At 32.5% G+C, this 16025-nt stretch overlaps 1 protein-coding gene and 2 long non-coding RNA genes across 4 annotated transcripts; 2 read left to right on the forward strand and 1 right to left on the reverse strand.

Moving 5' to 3' along the window:
* Positions 1-7556: 7556 nt before the first annotated feature.
* LOC143460879 (uncharacterized) lies at positions 7557-8386 on the reverse strand. Its single transcript, XR_013117970.1, has 3 exons — positions 8237-8386; positions 7859-8020; positions 7557-7731 (listed from the first exon to the last, which is right to left on the reverse strand). It is a non-coding gene; the product is annotated as an uncharacterized LOC143460879 (long non-coding RNA).
* Positions 8387-10276: 1890 nt separating this feature from the next.
* Positions 10277-11169, forward strand: LOC143460562 (uncharacterized). Its single transcript, XR_013117901.1, has 3 exons — positions 10277-10391; positions 10515-10706; positions 10850-11169. It is a non-coding gene; the product is annotated as an uncharacterized LOC143460562 (long non-coding RNA).
* A 2632-nt stretch (positions 11170-13801) lies between these two features.
* Positions 13802-15317, forward strand: LOC143460257 (uncharacterized). 2 transcript variants are annotated; one of them, XR_013117851.1, is made up of 2 exons: positions 13802-13986; positions 14101-14296. XR_013117851.1 is itself a non-coding variant. In XM_076957699.1 (2 exons), exons 1-2 carry the CDS (start codon positions 13836-13838, stop codon positions 14590-14592), a joined length of 564 nt encoding a protein of 187 aa, XP_076813814.1. In that variant the 5' UTR covers positions 13802-13835; the 3' UTR covers positions 14593-15317. The 2 variants fall into 2 exon arrangements, 1 of the variants encoding a protein (XP_076813814.1); XM_076957699.1 differs by having other exon boundaries at positions 14180-15317.
* Positions 15318-16025: the final 708 nt, after the last annotated feature.

Raw genomic sequence — 16025 nt, forward strand, 5'->3', positions numbered from 1 at the left:
GTAAACGTTTTATGCTGCGGGTAGAGATAGCGCACAAAGCGCACTTAATGACGCCTACATTCCACACAAACACGGGGAGGAGAATCACACCAACAATAAACCAACCTTCAAGTTTTTTTGGCATGATCAGTACATTAACAAAGTATTTCTTGTATATAAACACGCCCCAAACAGAATATATACTAACAAAAAATGCATCAAGATAAATACTGTATAATTGTTTGCATTAAAGAAAATAATTAATTAATTATTGTGTTGTGTAACATTGTTATTTTTTCTTATTAGCAGGAACATTTGGATTAAAGCAAAATAGCCAACACCTTCTCGTTATAAACACTTTTCGCATGACGCTTTCACAAACGTTAACTATCTCGAATATTTCGAATGTTTATTAATTTTCACTTTTTACAAAGGTTATGCAGTAAAATTGGAATACTGTCATAGATGTTTGGATAATGACTTGAGAGCATATTGGAAAAAGTATTTCCGTAGAAGCGTCGCAAAGTCTAATGTGACATAAACATTTATTGTAAAAGGTCGAGATTAATTTGCAAGGAGATTTTCAATTTTTATTCTGATTTTTAATTTTTGATTTCTATATCAGTTAATTAACAAATCAATAGCTATTACAATAATTAGGCTTTTTTTCATCACAAGGCTTTTACTGTCATAAAAAGAATCAGTGGTTTATGTTAAGACAGTGAATTAAACTATGCATAGATGGAATATCTTCACTCACTAAATAAAGAATAAAGTAGTTTAACTTTTTTACGGTTTCTCATCCAAACTCGCTTATTTGTAAATGAAAATGGTTATATGTCATCCGCTTGTAACAGACGTTAACTAATATGTTGACACCTTAAGTTTCATTTTAATTAACAAACTTAGATACTATATATAGGTTGTATTCAATCGTTATTTCTGAAATTTGTACATTGTCTTTTAAGGCTATTAAATGTTTTAAGAGCGTGATCATTTTCCATTAAGTTTTTAATACAAATCTATTTTAAGCGTGTCACAAGTTTTTAATGTTGTTTATTATAAATAAAAAAATTTGCCTACGAAATTTCGTGAAACTTAACCTGCTGTCCATTTATACTCCGTATTGAAGACAAAAACAGTAGCATAGCAGTACCAACGTGCTCTAACTTTGAGATATGCTTCGCAACATTATACGGTTCGCACCTGAGTAAAGTCACTATCACATATACCTCCAGAAGTTGGTGAAAAACTATTCCTATATGATAAAACAAAACTATTATACATTCTTACTACTATTTATATACTATTTCTACAAAACCAGCCTACAAATCACAAATATTTACATATCAATATATAGTGCAATTTGTAAATCGTTTAAAAGCTGATGTTGCCAAGTCATCAAAATTGTAACTAAAAACACAAATAATCTCAGAAAAAGCTCATGTAGTCTATCTAATTACACTTTCATAATAAAATAGCCACCTAGCAAAAACTGATTATGCGAACAAAATCATCAGCACTGACTTCAGAAAAGACACAATCATCCTATATTGTCTTAGACTTAGAATAATGTTGTTTTATCGGTTACCTGAAGCATGTTCATAAAGGCGCAAATGCCATTTCTAACTGTTATGCAACATTTGCCGTAAAATTATCACCAAATCCAAAACATAACATTATCATAAAACATTTAATAAACAAGAAATTACAAGGAAATTTAACACAACATGTAATCACATGACACATTTAACTTTACATGTTTAACCAGAATAGCCTACCGGTAGTTATTTCAGTGGTAGCAAATCCAAAATAGCTGGGTTTATTTGTCCGGAGGCAACCTCAGTTTGCGAGTTGAACGTGCTTCGATATAGCAGAGGATGCCTCAAGACATGCACGTTTGGATAAATTTTCATATTCAGATTTCAATCAGTCTCGTGTGTTTGTGATAGACCAAGCAATTGGAATTTCTATTTTCCTAAACTTCAAGTTACAGCATATTTTTGTTGGCGTTTATACTGCATGCTATCTGGAAAGGTCAAGCATTCTTATTCTACAGTAGTTATAATATAGAGCTTGCAAGGAATCATCAATTAGCATTTATTTTTAACACTCAATTAATTATCCAATGTTCTACATTTTCCAGTACAAAAAGTGATTTTTCACAAGGCAACATGTCGAAAATTGAACATACTGAAGTATTTGGATTATTTTGTAATAACCTTGAAGGTTGTAACATAATTAGATTGTTTTAATGAATTCAGGGCAATAGAGGAAAAGTAATTCCAATAAATATTTTTATTGGGAAATTTGTATGGTTCGCTGAACGAACTTATGTTGCGCAACAGTGCTTAAACTTTCGAAAATAAGCCCTAGTTGTATATATTTTTTTAAAGTTAATTCGGTATTTGCGTAGTCGGAAAAATGTAGATATATTTTTTATTATTACAAGGAATTTTTAAATTAATTATTTCTGTTAAACTGGGAGCTATTTTATAACATAAACAAATGCAAACATGATAAACCACAAAGACGCAATATAAACAACAAACAGTTTCTTACTCGTACTTGTAACGTAGACATGTATATATTAATGCATCAATATGCGTATAAAAAGAGTCAAATTATTTTTGATGTAAGAAAATAATTTCCAAGATACAGCAAAAATAAACTGAACGAACATTTTCTACAGTAAGTAAGTTGTAGAAATTTTATCCAACATGAGAAAAACGCATGAAACCATAATGAAGGTTTTTAAACTTTTCATTTAAGACAGTTGTCCATTAAAATGTTTCTGAAACATCCTAATATTTTTTGGTTTCTAAAAAGTGACAAGTCAAAAAATTTATAAAAATTGCAGTGTTTAGTAATGCATTTCTTTTTCTATTTTGATTTAGAAATGTAACATCGCTTTAAATTATGTATAGTTCCATATTTCCTTCTTGCTTTCCAAAAATTGTAATCAACATATTTTTCACAGATACCAGCTAAAGTGAACCTTAATATTTATAAAGCAAAGAAATTTCTGGTAATATACAAGTAAAAGTAAACTTTAGTCGTAATTTATTCTTTCTCTATTTCCACAGAATGGTCATTATCGGGGACGGAAGATGTAAGAGAATGCTACGCATAAGATGAACATAACCCCGATCCAGATTATTCCCATAGTTATCTTCAAGAGAACATTTTTTTCATTTCCAATCTTTCCAGTTGTTGTTTTGCTGTCCCCTGTAACATACAGTAAAGCTGCTTCTAAATGCCACAGACTTGCGTATTTTGCAAAACTATATTAGGGAAAAGGTCTTTAACCTAATTTTATATACTTTTTGACATTTTTGTGGAAATAAACTGTTCTTTTTTATATAAATAACAATATTTTAAAAAGCTTAAATACTGGTTACACCTAACCTTACATGCAGCAATGGTAAAATCAGTTGTTGTCGTAACATCAGTTGTGCACCAGATCAAATAACTAATGCTTTTAATAAACAAAACTTCACAAAAATTCATTTTGAAACAACAATTGCTGTAAATAAGAAACGTGTTGCTGCTGATCGGAAAACTTCACCTTTACCTTTACATTTATGCCCTCCTGTTCACAATTATCCTATTAAATGTGGCAGCAAAATGACTGAACCCTACAACTCAGCTTACAAGTAGAATGACACGCGAAATATACAGATGGTCAATTTATAGGTTTAGTCTTACGAGCGGCGTTTTATGCCTGGGGTAAGAATTGTGCCAAAAATGCAAGCAACAACGTGTACAGTTCGTACAAGCACAAATTGGAGTAAATTCTTGAAGATTGAAAACTTTGAACCCAGTGACTGTTGGGAATGTTTGTGTGATAAACACTAACAAAAGTAGGCTATACAGTATCTTTAACGGAGACGTATAAGCTTGCATAAATTAGTAAGCTACATATGCAAAAGCATCAATGACACAAATTACAATATTGGTGTGAAGTAGTGCTTCTCAATCTTTTTAATTCGCGGCTCACTGTTACAGAAAATACGCCTTTTGAGGCCCTTTATTCTGGATGACAACTTTTTACTGACAATATTTATAATAAGGTGATACGAATGAATCGAATCAAAACTAACCTTTTCAAAAAAGGTGCTCACAATAACTTCTGGATTCACAGAAGCCAAACTTCCTATTCACTTTTTGCAGGTTGTAATATTTTTTCATTTTTTGCGGCCGGCCTGAAATATTTTCACCGACCTACAGTGGACGCAGCTGATCCGTAAGATACCAGCTGATCGCTGGTAGAACGACACTCGCCGAGGGATTCCGTGACAAAATTGTTTCTTTATACACAAACTTTATTCTGAAATTGGGATTGCCATTTGCTTGTGAGCGTAATAGTTCCTTGTAAAGTAGTTAACTTTCTTTTGAAAAGCAATCTTTTAACATGGTTAATTGTGTTTCAAAAGGTTAATACCGCGAACCTTTTGAATTTATAAAAAAGTTGAAGCTGCAAGGTAGTTGTGCTATTGCTGTGAGGACAATGGCTATAGAGGGAAACTGGTGTGTCACTGGGAAATTGGCATGGTTGGCTAACCGATCTTATGTTTCACAACATCTGCACGGTTTAGAAAATAAACACCGGTTGTCATCTTAATTGTGTATTTGGGCAATTGGAAAAATATTGCTCTACTGATTCTTCTTTTTGTAGTGTTATAATGTATTTCTTAAATATTTCTATTAAAATTGAACTGTTCAATAATCCGACCAAATGCAAAAGATGCATGATAAACAACAAATATATTACATGTAACGCAAACATGTATAGAAATGCATCAACACATACATAAAAAGACCAGTTATTATTGATGTAAGAATAATAATTTCCACGATGAGGAAAAAACAAACTGGAAATAAACAAACATTTCAAAATCAAAACAAGTTGTATTGATAAATCTATAAGATCGCAGTATTTAGTATAACATTTTTTAACTATCTTGGGATACAAATTTAAAATGTTTTTATATACTGTATAGTTCTATTTTTCTTGTTGATTTTCCAACGGTGTATTCAACTTGTTTTTAACAGACACCAGCTACAGTAAGCCTTTATCTTCAAAAAGAAAGCAATCCAAATTTATCGGCAGTATATACAAAAAAAGTAGAGTTCATTCCTACAAGTTAATTCGTTGTTTCTCTACGTCTGCAAAATGGCCTGCAGCGGGGGCAGAAAACGATAGAAAATATCAACGACACCACGACTGCAGCCACAACCCAGACTACAATAGCAAACATCTTCCGGTTAAAGGTTGTTTCATTTCCATTGTATGTGGTTGTTTCGTCGTAACCTGTAATATATAGTTTAAAGCTGCTTCTAAATGTTTCTTACTTTCGTACTTGACAAAAGTTTGTTTCGTGAAAGGTCAAAAGGGATTCTCTACGTTTGATAATGTCTTAAGAGTTAAACCTTACCTGCAGCAGTTACTGTAGCATCAGTTGTTGCTGTAACATCAATTGTGCACCAGATCAAATAACTTATGCTTTTAATGAGCAGAACTTTACAAAAATCCATTTTGAAACAACAATTGCTGTAGATAAGAAACGATATATTTACTACAAAGCACTATTGTAACTAATTCATGGTGTTAGGCTAATCCAAGTCACAGTGAAAGTGTAAGTGGTAAATTTTCACAGAACTTTTACTAGTAGTTCCTTTCAAATTAAGCGGGTTGACGTGAGAGCATATTACTACAATAGAAGCAATTGCAGCTCCACATGCTTTATCGGTATGACAATTTGTCATACTGTGTAAATTCGACAACAAGTTTTTGTTGCCTGGCGGCACGATTATCGTCCATGGTACCATGAAAACATGCAAAGTATTTATGGCAAACCGGTAATGTACAAAAAATTCAATCCTATATTTCCATTAAATCTTCACACATTCAGTTGCAATGCAAGTTTTCCTTATCACAAATTTATTACTTTTGTCAACGCTTCAAATTGAGAAAGTTTAACTGTAGCTTGCTGTCTGGATTGTTCCAGTATATAAAACCGTTTTCAGTTTGAACTAAATTAACATGATTTTTCCAAACAAACTATCTTTCTTTCTTTCTTTCTTTCTTTTTATTTATCAGTCTTAGAAATCATTTATGCTGCCCACCTGTTCACAATCAGCTTACAATACGTTACAGCAAAATAACTAAACCTTGCAGCTCCGATCAATAGTAGAATGACATGTGAAAACTGAAAGCGGGCCAATATATAGGTTTAATCCTGCGAGCGGCATTTTATGCCTGGGGTAGGAATTGTGCCAAAAATGCAAGCAACAACGTGTACGGTTCGCACAAGGACAAATTGGAGTAAATTCTTGAAGATTGCAAACTTTGAACCCAGTAACAGTTGGGAATGTTTGTGTGATGAACGACAACAAAAGTAGGCTATACAGTATCTTTAACGGAGACGTATAAACTTGCATTAATTAGTAAGCTGCATACTGTATACAAAAAAACACTAATGGCACAAATTGCAATGTTGGTGTGAAGTAGTGCTTCTTTACCTTTTTTAACTTTCGATTCAATGTTTGAAAATACAGTTTTTGAGACCCCTTAATTTTGATTAGAAATTTTTACTGACAATATCTATAGTAAAATAATACGAATGAAACGAATCAAAACCAATTGTTTTGAAAATATGTGTTTACAATGACTTCTAGATTGTTGTTTTAGACTGTTTTTTCAAGTTGACCTTTTTCCGTTCCAGAAGTTGATTTCTAAAATATGACAAGCGCACCCAACTTTGTGGAGACGCAAATTTCCCCATAAAACATTTTCACTGAGAATCGAAACGGTCGTGTTTCTTCTATGTAATCCTACGTGTTTTGATCCAAACTAAATCAAACGTTGTCAAAATGTAGATATCAATATTATATCCAAATGGGTATAACACTAAAGTTCCTCAAGTCGGGACGATGTGTCCCATCTTAAAAGCGTCGTTACACTGCCATTAAACCGTTTGTGAATGAAAAACCATTACGTCAGCCAATTTTAAATGTATGGCGAATTAACCTGTGTCTTTTGAGTGTTAGCAACTTAAAACAAAAAGGAAATCCACTGCAATTACAAACTAACACCTCTAGCCATAGAGCAGCAAATTTCTGGTATAACTTCGTGAAATTTTCTTTCGATTAAAATAACTCCAAACACAAAGTAAACTAGTCTTTAGCTAATATGTCAAAAGAAAATGGGCATAATGGACTTAAAACCAGTCAATTTAGTGAGGATGGAAAAATTATATAGCCATCTCATTTTGGGCAATGTCTCAATATGGATGACTTTCCCCTATATGTTTGCTCAACGCCTAATGTACTTTTCCTTTTTACGTGTTAAAGATCATTCTTACGGTTTTGCATAGTATCCGTTTTAAACGCTAATGTACACCAGTTCAATGAAATGTAGTAAAAAAGTAAATGTGAATATTTTTCAAGCAATTATCAACAAATAATCTAACTTTTTATTAATTAAGCTAACCGAACAAACTTTACTCAGCATACAACAAACAGGAAGCACATAATAGTAATAAAGTTGTTTTAAAGTTTTTATTAAAAGACCGACGAATGCAATGTTCTTGTATAACTTTCTCATTTTCTTCTTTTTTAACATGTCATAAATCAAACAATTTAACATTGTATAGTATTTAATAAAGAATTATTCTTTTTCCACATTGCTCTCGGAAGATTTCACCTTAAGGTTAGAATTTCTATATTTTCTTGTTTCTTGTGGATTTTCTGAAAAAAAAGTAACCATCATATTTAAAAGAGATGCATGTTAAAATAAGCCTTGGTCGTGATAAAGAAACGCGTGCGAGTTTCCAGAAAAAAGTATAATTAGGCTTTAGCGGTAAAAATTAATCACCTTCTCTTCTTTAACTACATTTCCAGATTCCGGGGCAGAAAACGCAAGTTAAAATCACCAGAATTATTACCACAATCACAGCAAAGGTGGTTGCACGAACTTCCGAAAACAGAGAAAGTTCTGGCTTACTTTCTAAATGACTTGACGTTGTTTCTTTATCATCTGTATGATACGACGATAAAAATTCACAACTCAAACAACAATACAACACAATTCAAAAATTCAAGAAATATGTGTATTTTGCTTAAAAAGTCAGTTACAGTATTGCATACAATCTTCAACAGTGTGTTAGAAATTGTTCAGTTTACATGCCAGCAACTATTTAAAAAAAAACTTGTAGAATGTTTGTGAATTCATGGTATTTGAATTTGAACCCACCTGCAATTGTTGTTGTAACGTAACTGCCGCACCATAAAAAACAGCATAGGCTTTTCATGAACAAAAATTTGCAAAAACGCCTTTTGAAACACATGTTAATGTGGAGAACTATTTCTGCTGCTTATTTAAAAAAAATACGTGCATAAAATTGAACCTGGTGAAGAGAAACTCAATAAAAAGTATAAACATAAACGTATCATTTTAAGCCATTAAGTAAGCTTACCAACAATCAAGAAAGTCTTAATAGAAAACCCTGCTTAAAACTACTTCCAGTTTTCGGTATTCACAACGTCTTGTTCAAAGTGTATGAAGCCATTTCCTGCTCGATATGTTAACTTTAAGCTTATTACAAGATGACGAAGAAGAAGCAAGAAATCAATCTTGTCACTTACTGCTCCCACTGGTTACTTTGTTTTGCTGCTTGACATGGCAACACATAACCGGAAACAGTTCTAATCTAATAGAATAGAAAAGAATCTAATAGAAAGCATTTAACAACAACCGCTTGGAGCATCATCTTGCTGTACGGTTCGTCAATTGTACCACCAAAACACGCACAGAAGTATCAACCAATTATCGTTAGTATTGCGATTACAAAATTACAATGAACATTGTCAAACAGAGTTGCAGAAGCTATTTTGCATCTGTCGTTCTTAACAAACGCACTGCTTCCACAGTAATTCAAATTTAACACTTTTTCTACCTTGCTCTCTCAAGTTGTATTTGACGACATTTTTACCTTGAACCAACTGTGTACGCTTAATCTAAACAACCTTCTTTGTTAAAACTTCACTTTCATTTCACTTTCTGAACCACAGAAATAATGCAACATGTGTTTTTATATCATTTAATGACAGTCAAACCGATAAAGAAAGTACACTTGCACTAATAACTTTTGTTCATATTAACTTAGTCAATCGTATGGAACCGCTTTTACACATTATATGACCCTTCCCTACTAATTTTCACTTTTTATGTTTGTATTCCTGTCGGTTTTGTCATCTCAAATGTAATTAGAACCCACTGAATCCCTTGACTGTAGACTAGAGTTAAATTAACTTTTCTTTAAAAGGGTCACTCTTGTCTAAGGTTAGTTTAAAACAAGGTACATAAAACAAATGTTGCTTACAGTACAATCTTAAAATCAGATGGAATACCAAACGCTTTAACTCGACAATCTATAGCTTTAATTTTGCGAGTGGCGCACCACCAGTGGTAGGTAAGGTGCCAAGGGATAAACACTGTTTTATTGTAATTTTTAAGCTCCCAGTTAAGTTGTCGAGCGCTGGATTCCACTTCGCATGTGTGTTTGTGTGAACTGCACGCATTATTAGACTCATCTTTTGCATCGTTTCCCGGGCTAGGCACACTCTTCCTCGCAGCATCAAACCTTAATAGACGAGTTGCGTCAAGTGCTGAGTGTAATTTATTTTTGAGACTGAGCTTTAAAAAGGGGTAATTTTGTTGTACTATTTTATATGCTAGATTTCAGACAGATCAAAGGTGTCAATGTGTTTTGTTCACGATGTTGAGACAAGTTACATTGTTATTGACATTAAGTCGACCTGTCGTAAATGCTGTAAACATGTTTGATAAATGTTTGTCTGATAATTATTAGAACAACATCAGTATGCACTGTATGTATCGAGTCTTCTAGTTTTTAAGGACTTTCAATTTCTGTCATATAGGAGCTATTTCGTATAGATACGCAACTGAAAAGTATACCTAAGTAAAGAAAACAAAGACGGTTAATTGCGTTTTTAAAGGCTCTATTAATGAAAAGAACTATTTCGCAATTAGTGCCTTATCACGTACCATTCTTTAAACAGCGGGATCACACGCAATATTTCTTTCAATTTTAAACAAGGTGATGACAACTTTGTTTTTATTAGTAAAGAAGTTCTCTGCGAGTTGGACAAAGTGAGTTTATTGTAAACGGTTTTTCTGCAAAAGGCTATATAGACTTCATGTATAAACGTCATAATTATCCTAAATTTATGCATGTCTTTTAAACGGTATTTTCTTTATCTGTTCATGAATAGGGCGGTAACATATCTGTATGCTTAAAATTGTTATTTCAAAATGTATTTTGGTAAAGATTTTTGCGGTTTTATTTTGATGTGGTGTGGAAATCTTGTTACAGTAGGAACTTCAGGTAATATTAATTTTACTGTAGCTTACATAAGTGTGGGTTTTAAATGGCATAGTATGAAACGATAAAGTAGACTATAAAAATGCAAAACAGCTTTACACGCTGACTGTAAATTATACGTCACAGATGACAAAGATATTTCAACGACTGAAACCGGAACTTCTTATAAGAAACCATCAACTAACCGGGTTCACTTTACCACATCTGAAATGATTTGTTTGGCTTTTGGATACCTACTCCTTTTTTCATTTATACTTGTATTAGGCTTCAACTTGCCTAGACGAAACAGAAGGAAGAAGATAATATTTATAGAAAGAAGTGCGGACCATTTACTTTTACAATTAAGCATTCTTTTTGCTTAAATTTGAAATTTAAGTCTTTTGCATGGTTAAGATCCAAATCCGCTTTGTAGCATGATTTTTGATATTTATTTATAAAAACGTTTTTGATATTTATTTCAGGAGGCCAAGACGTAAATGTTGAATTTCGCCTTTCAAATGGACATCTTGTAATCAGGCATTAGAAGATGGAATCTCTTTAAATGTAACAGTCTTTGAATGCCAATTATCATTTTTTTTAAATGAATAAAAATGTAAGGAAGTTAAAATAATGTCATAACAAATCAATTTTAAAATACAAGTTTGGAAAATCTGTTTCATAATCTTTGCTTGTTTGTTTAGCTTTAAATATGTTTCAGTTTGTTTAATAATTGTTTTCTCTGTATATTGTGTTTATTTTGCTGCGTTATCACAACCCGATTGGATTATTAAAATGTTCATCACTTCAATGCTTAAGACAAGGCCATATGCCTGGAAGCCTGAAATAATGAATTTTCAGGGATGTATAGACAAGGCTGTAATACTACGTTCATAAACTTGAACGTGTTAAACTCGCTTTAAGTTAACATGATTTGAAGTTGATTCGGTTAGATGAGAAAAAACTTTAACTTAAAATAAAATTGTAAATCGACATGACAAATGTACCTTGGACAGTTGTACATTTGCAAACACCAAGATTGGAAAATTATATTGCTCTTTCTGTTCATATCCTGCGCTAGTAATTACAAAGGTAAATCACAAACCCCTTACAAATGTCGTCATTCCGTTTTTTTGTGTTATTTGATATTCTGATGGAATCAGACATTTTAGAAAATTGACCCAATATTGACGGTAAGTTTTCAGACCCTGCAGGCCAGAAGCAAGAAGAAAGAAATATAGGGATTACAGTCATTGAAGTAGTTTTTGAAAATTTTCCGGGAGTATAGAAAAGGCAGGAGATTTTAAGTTTCGTAAAATTTCGGAAACAAATTTTTTTTATAACAAACAACATTAAGAATTATTGTGGAAAACATAAAATAGATTTTTTCAAAAATATTTTGATTTTAATGTTAAATAACTTAAAAACACATTCTACACAAGACACAACAAGTTGAAAGCAATACCTTTCTTAAAATAATATTTAAGTGTTCACTTAAGCCTTCACATTAAGTGTTATGTCACTTTACGGTCACTAATTGCTATAACCAGATATACCTTTGAAATATTTAGTGTTGTATAATGTTTTAGTTACTGTAAAATGACTGCAACAAGCAGACACGAAAGCAAGGGGTTTAGGCTTAAACGTTGGCGTGTTTTTGTTTTCTTTTTGTCTATATAAGAAATCTAATTAATATTTGGTCGCATAAATTAATTTTGGAATAATTAATTTGCAATAAACACATTAATATTTGGTCGTTTTTCATTTCTGATCGTGATGAAATGGCTTTTGCGGCCAACCTGCTTTTAAAAGATTGTTTCAAGTAATAACACAAGTATTAACTTATTTAACTGTAAAAGTAAAATTTACTTGACTTTTAATAAATAAAAAATTTACTTTGTGGTTACTTATTATCTTACCTGCACTAAGTGTTCTAACTTTTTTGCACTTTCCTGTGTATCACCGTTGAAATACGTCCTTAACCGTTTTGCGTACCAATCAGTAAACAGGCAGCAAGTAATTGATGGCATCTTCCAGCACCACCGTATAAAAAACATAAAGAATGAAGTTACCAATTTCATTTATAAAAACGAGTTAAGAAAATTAATCATATAAACTACTTTATTCTTTTACTAATTGATTGATCACATACGGAATCTAAAAAAATAAAAAAATAAATTCGTTGTTTTAACATAAACCGCTGACTAATTTTGTGACAGTAAAAGCCTTGTGATGATTGTAAAATAAGTGTAATTGTTTTTAAAGCCCTTAACTTTTTAACTGACTTAAAAATCTGGATGACAATGGAAAGCACACCTTACAACTTATATAATATTGACTTTTTACAAGAAATGTTTATGTCGCATTAGATTATGCGACGCTTCAACATTTTTACAGTAATGCATTTTCGACGCTCTCAAGCCATTATCCAAACATCAACGACGGCGTTCCTGTTTTTCTGCATAACCCTTGTAAAAATTAAAAAATTAATCGAGATACTTAACTTTCGAAATATAATATCATGCGGAAAGCGTTTATAACGAGAAGTGTTGTTAGTTACTTTTCTTGTGTGTAACATGCTCCTGTTACTAAGAAATAAAAACTTATCTATGTCAAAACAATGATTTATTATGGCGACTTATGGTGATGTATGATTATGGTTATGGTAATGATTTATGACCAATGATGGTGTTTTCACCATCGCTTGGCGTCTCTATGGTTTTTATCCGGATCTTGGTGCATTTTGTTGTGTATTTTTCTGTCTGGAACGTGCTTCCATACAAGATGTATTGTCACTACACGTATGGTGTCAAAAAGAAAAATTCGAAGGCTTTGTATCTTTTCATGTTATTCTCCTCGCCGTGTTTGTGTGGAATTTAGGTGTCATTAAGTGCACTTCTTGCACCATTTCTACCCGAGACATAAAACGTCGATTGCAAGGCAGAACCTCGATAAGCAATTCGCACAAAATCCATTCTACTTTTGCTGTGGAGCTGTCATCAGTTGTGATTTGTGGTTTTGTAAGCTGGTTTTAGCCAGATGTCACAAAGGACACATTTTACTTCAATTTTAAAGGCACACTGTTTGAGTTGCATGGTAGGTTTTGCTAAAATGGAAGAGTTTAACCTAGGATAATGATCGAAAACGGTAACTAACTAACATTACGTTAACGATGATGTGTTATTTTGCTGAAGATAAGAAAAACAGTCGCCATAGTTTACAATACATTTTCAAGCTAACCAAAGTTTTGTGCTAGGTTTGAAACAGGAAATTACCAGAAATTACAAACGCTTTATCAGTTAGGTATAAGAATGTGATTTCAGTATACTTTATTCTATACTACAATCAATAGCGTTATATCTGCCGTAAAATGACATACCAAGACTAGAGTTTTTTTTTCTTTTTATCTAACCCTTGATCACATATAATCAGAGATAAGTAACTGCTAAGATACTTCGCCTAGATGCTGCCATGAACCATGCTGCTCAATATATCATAATGGGAGGCTTGGCAATTTTTATAATTTTTTTATGCTTAAGTTATAAATGGTTAAAAAATAAAGTTATGGGGATCTGCAAGCGATGCTGCCGGCCGAGCGAGCAAGAGAAAGATGACGAAAGTGGTATTGGCTTGTTTGTAATTATGCCAGCGTTATGGCTAGATTTAAAACGTATAGTTATGCATATTGTTTTATTATTTTATTATATTGGCATGAATTAATCATAAAAATTTTTAGAGAATACTGATCTTTCTGTAATAAACCAAAAGCCCGAAACAGAGCAAAAGGCAAAATCGTCTTCCTGTTATATACGAAGATCCAGAGGGTGAAGAGGAAGAAAGTCAACTTCATGTTGTTGAACTCAATGACCATGGAATTGAGGAAAGCAGTAATTCTCTTCCTGTTATACATGAGGATCCAGAAGGTAAAGTGGAGGGTGATCAACTTCCTCATGCTCTTCACGTGGATTCCGACTCTACGAAGGGGGTAAATTATCTTCCTGTTATACACGAGGATCCAGAGGGTGAAGAAGAGGGTAGTCAACTTTCTCATGCTCTTAACAAATATCCCGACTCCAAAGAAGGGTTCCATTATCTTTCTGCTATACACGAGGATCCAGAAGGTGAAGAGGAAGGTGATCAATTTCTTGTTGCTCTTCATGAAGATCCTGACTCTACGGAGGAGATCAATTATCTTCCTGTTATACACGAAGATCCCGAAAATGATTAAAAAATCAGCTTTCTATTAAAAACAAAAATCCTACACAACAAAGAGAAAGACAAGGAAATCGTTCATCGTGTGGCGCAATCTTTGATTGCCGGTTGATTACTGATCTATATTTCCTGGAGAATGGGATTGAAACGTAAAAAAGATACAAGAACCTTGTGATGGGCAATTTTTAACGCAATCTTTTAGAATTTTTATCATCATACTGTAGTTTTTGTATGTATAGCTGTTTTATAGTCGTCTGATATTTTTGTAGCATTTGTATTTTGTTAAACGTTTATTGTTACGTTTATTTTACAGCGCTGTCATATAAAACTGGATTGGCTGAAATCTTGTTTTTAATTTTATTGCGCGTTAAAATTTCTGCTTAGAAAGATACAACCCATTGTTGGAAAGAAATTGTCTTTGATATATGTAAAAAGCAGAAATTTTCGCAATAATATCATGCTGCATTCGTCTATGTTTCAGTATTGAATTTAAAATGAATCTTTAGTAACTTAACGTTCATTTACAATTAATTTTGGATGGGGAATTTTCAGTAAAGTTTCAAAATGTGAAATTGAAAATTTGATTTAAGATATCACTGACAGCATAGTACAGTTCTGTTTTTAGATGCTAAATGTTTTTTGGAATAACAGCGTAAAACTCGCATTCTTCTAATAAACAATACAAGTTGTTCTTAACACTTTACAGATTATTTTAAGCAATATCTTATAACATGCAATAGTACAACGCGGAATTTAGTTAACTTTTATTTAATGTCGCATTTCTACTACTCTTTAGTGCATTAAAATCCAAGTATGTGTGTAGAATATTTTTGTGGAAAGATTGAGGATAAATAGCAAGCTTTTGTAGTGTATGGAACGTATAGAATGTTTTAATACACATACAACTATAACCGAAGATTCTTGCCTTCTGGTGCCAGGTTGTTTTCCCACCATCCATCACCATCACACAATCTGTAAAACCCAAAAAAAGCAATTTATTTCATGAAACAGCTCCCACGACCAAAACCAAACCGACCCGCTTAAATCGCAACAAAGGATTTTATAGAATGCAAAATGTGACGTAACGCAAATTGAGACGTTTCATATGACGCAAATGAAAAGTAACGCATTATAACACGGAAAAAACATAAGATACTCTATAAATAACAGGTGACATAGTTTTGTTACACAACAATACGTCAATATGCATGGTCAGCAACTCAATGAACACACAAATTATTGTATTTGAGTCATTTTGTAATACAGCTACTTTTTTGTACATAAACAAAATCTTTTAATTTTAAACGAATGGCCATATATGTTGCAGACGCTTGCAAAGTATGTAAGTTTTTCACGCAAAGCGATTTCCTCAAGACATTATTTCAAAATATCTTGAAACATTCCAACGTTTTGTATATTTCGGTTTAAATATTCAAATTCCAAACTTGA

This window comes from Clavelina lepadiformis, chromosome 5 (genome assembly GCF_947623445.1).
Source record: "Clavelina lepadiformis chromosome 5, kaClaLepa1.1, whole genome shotgun sequence".
NCBI lineage: Eukaryota > Metazoa > Chordata > Ascidiacea > Aplousobranchia > Clavelinidae > Clavelina > Clavelina lepadiformis.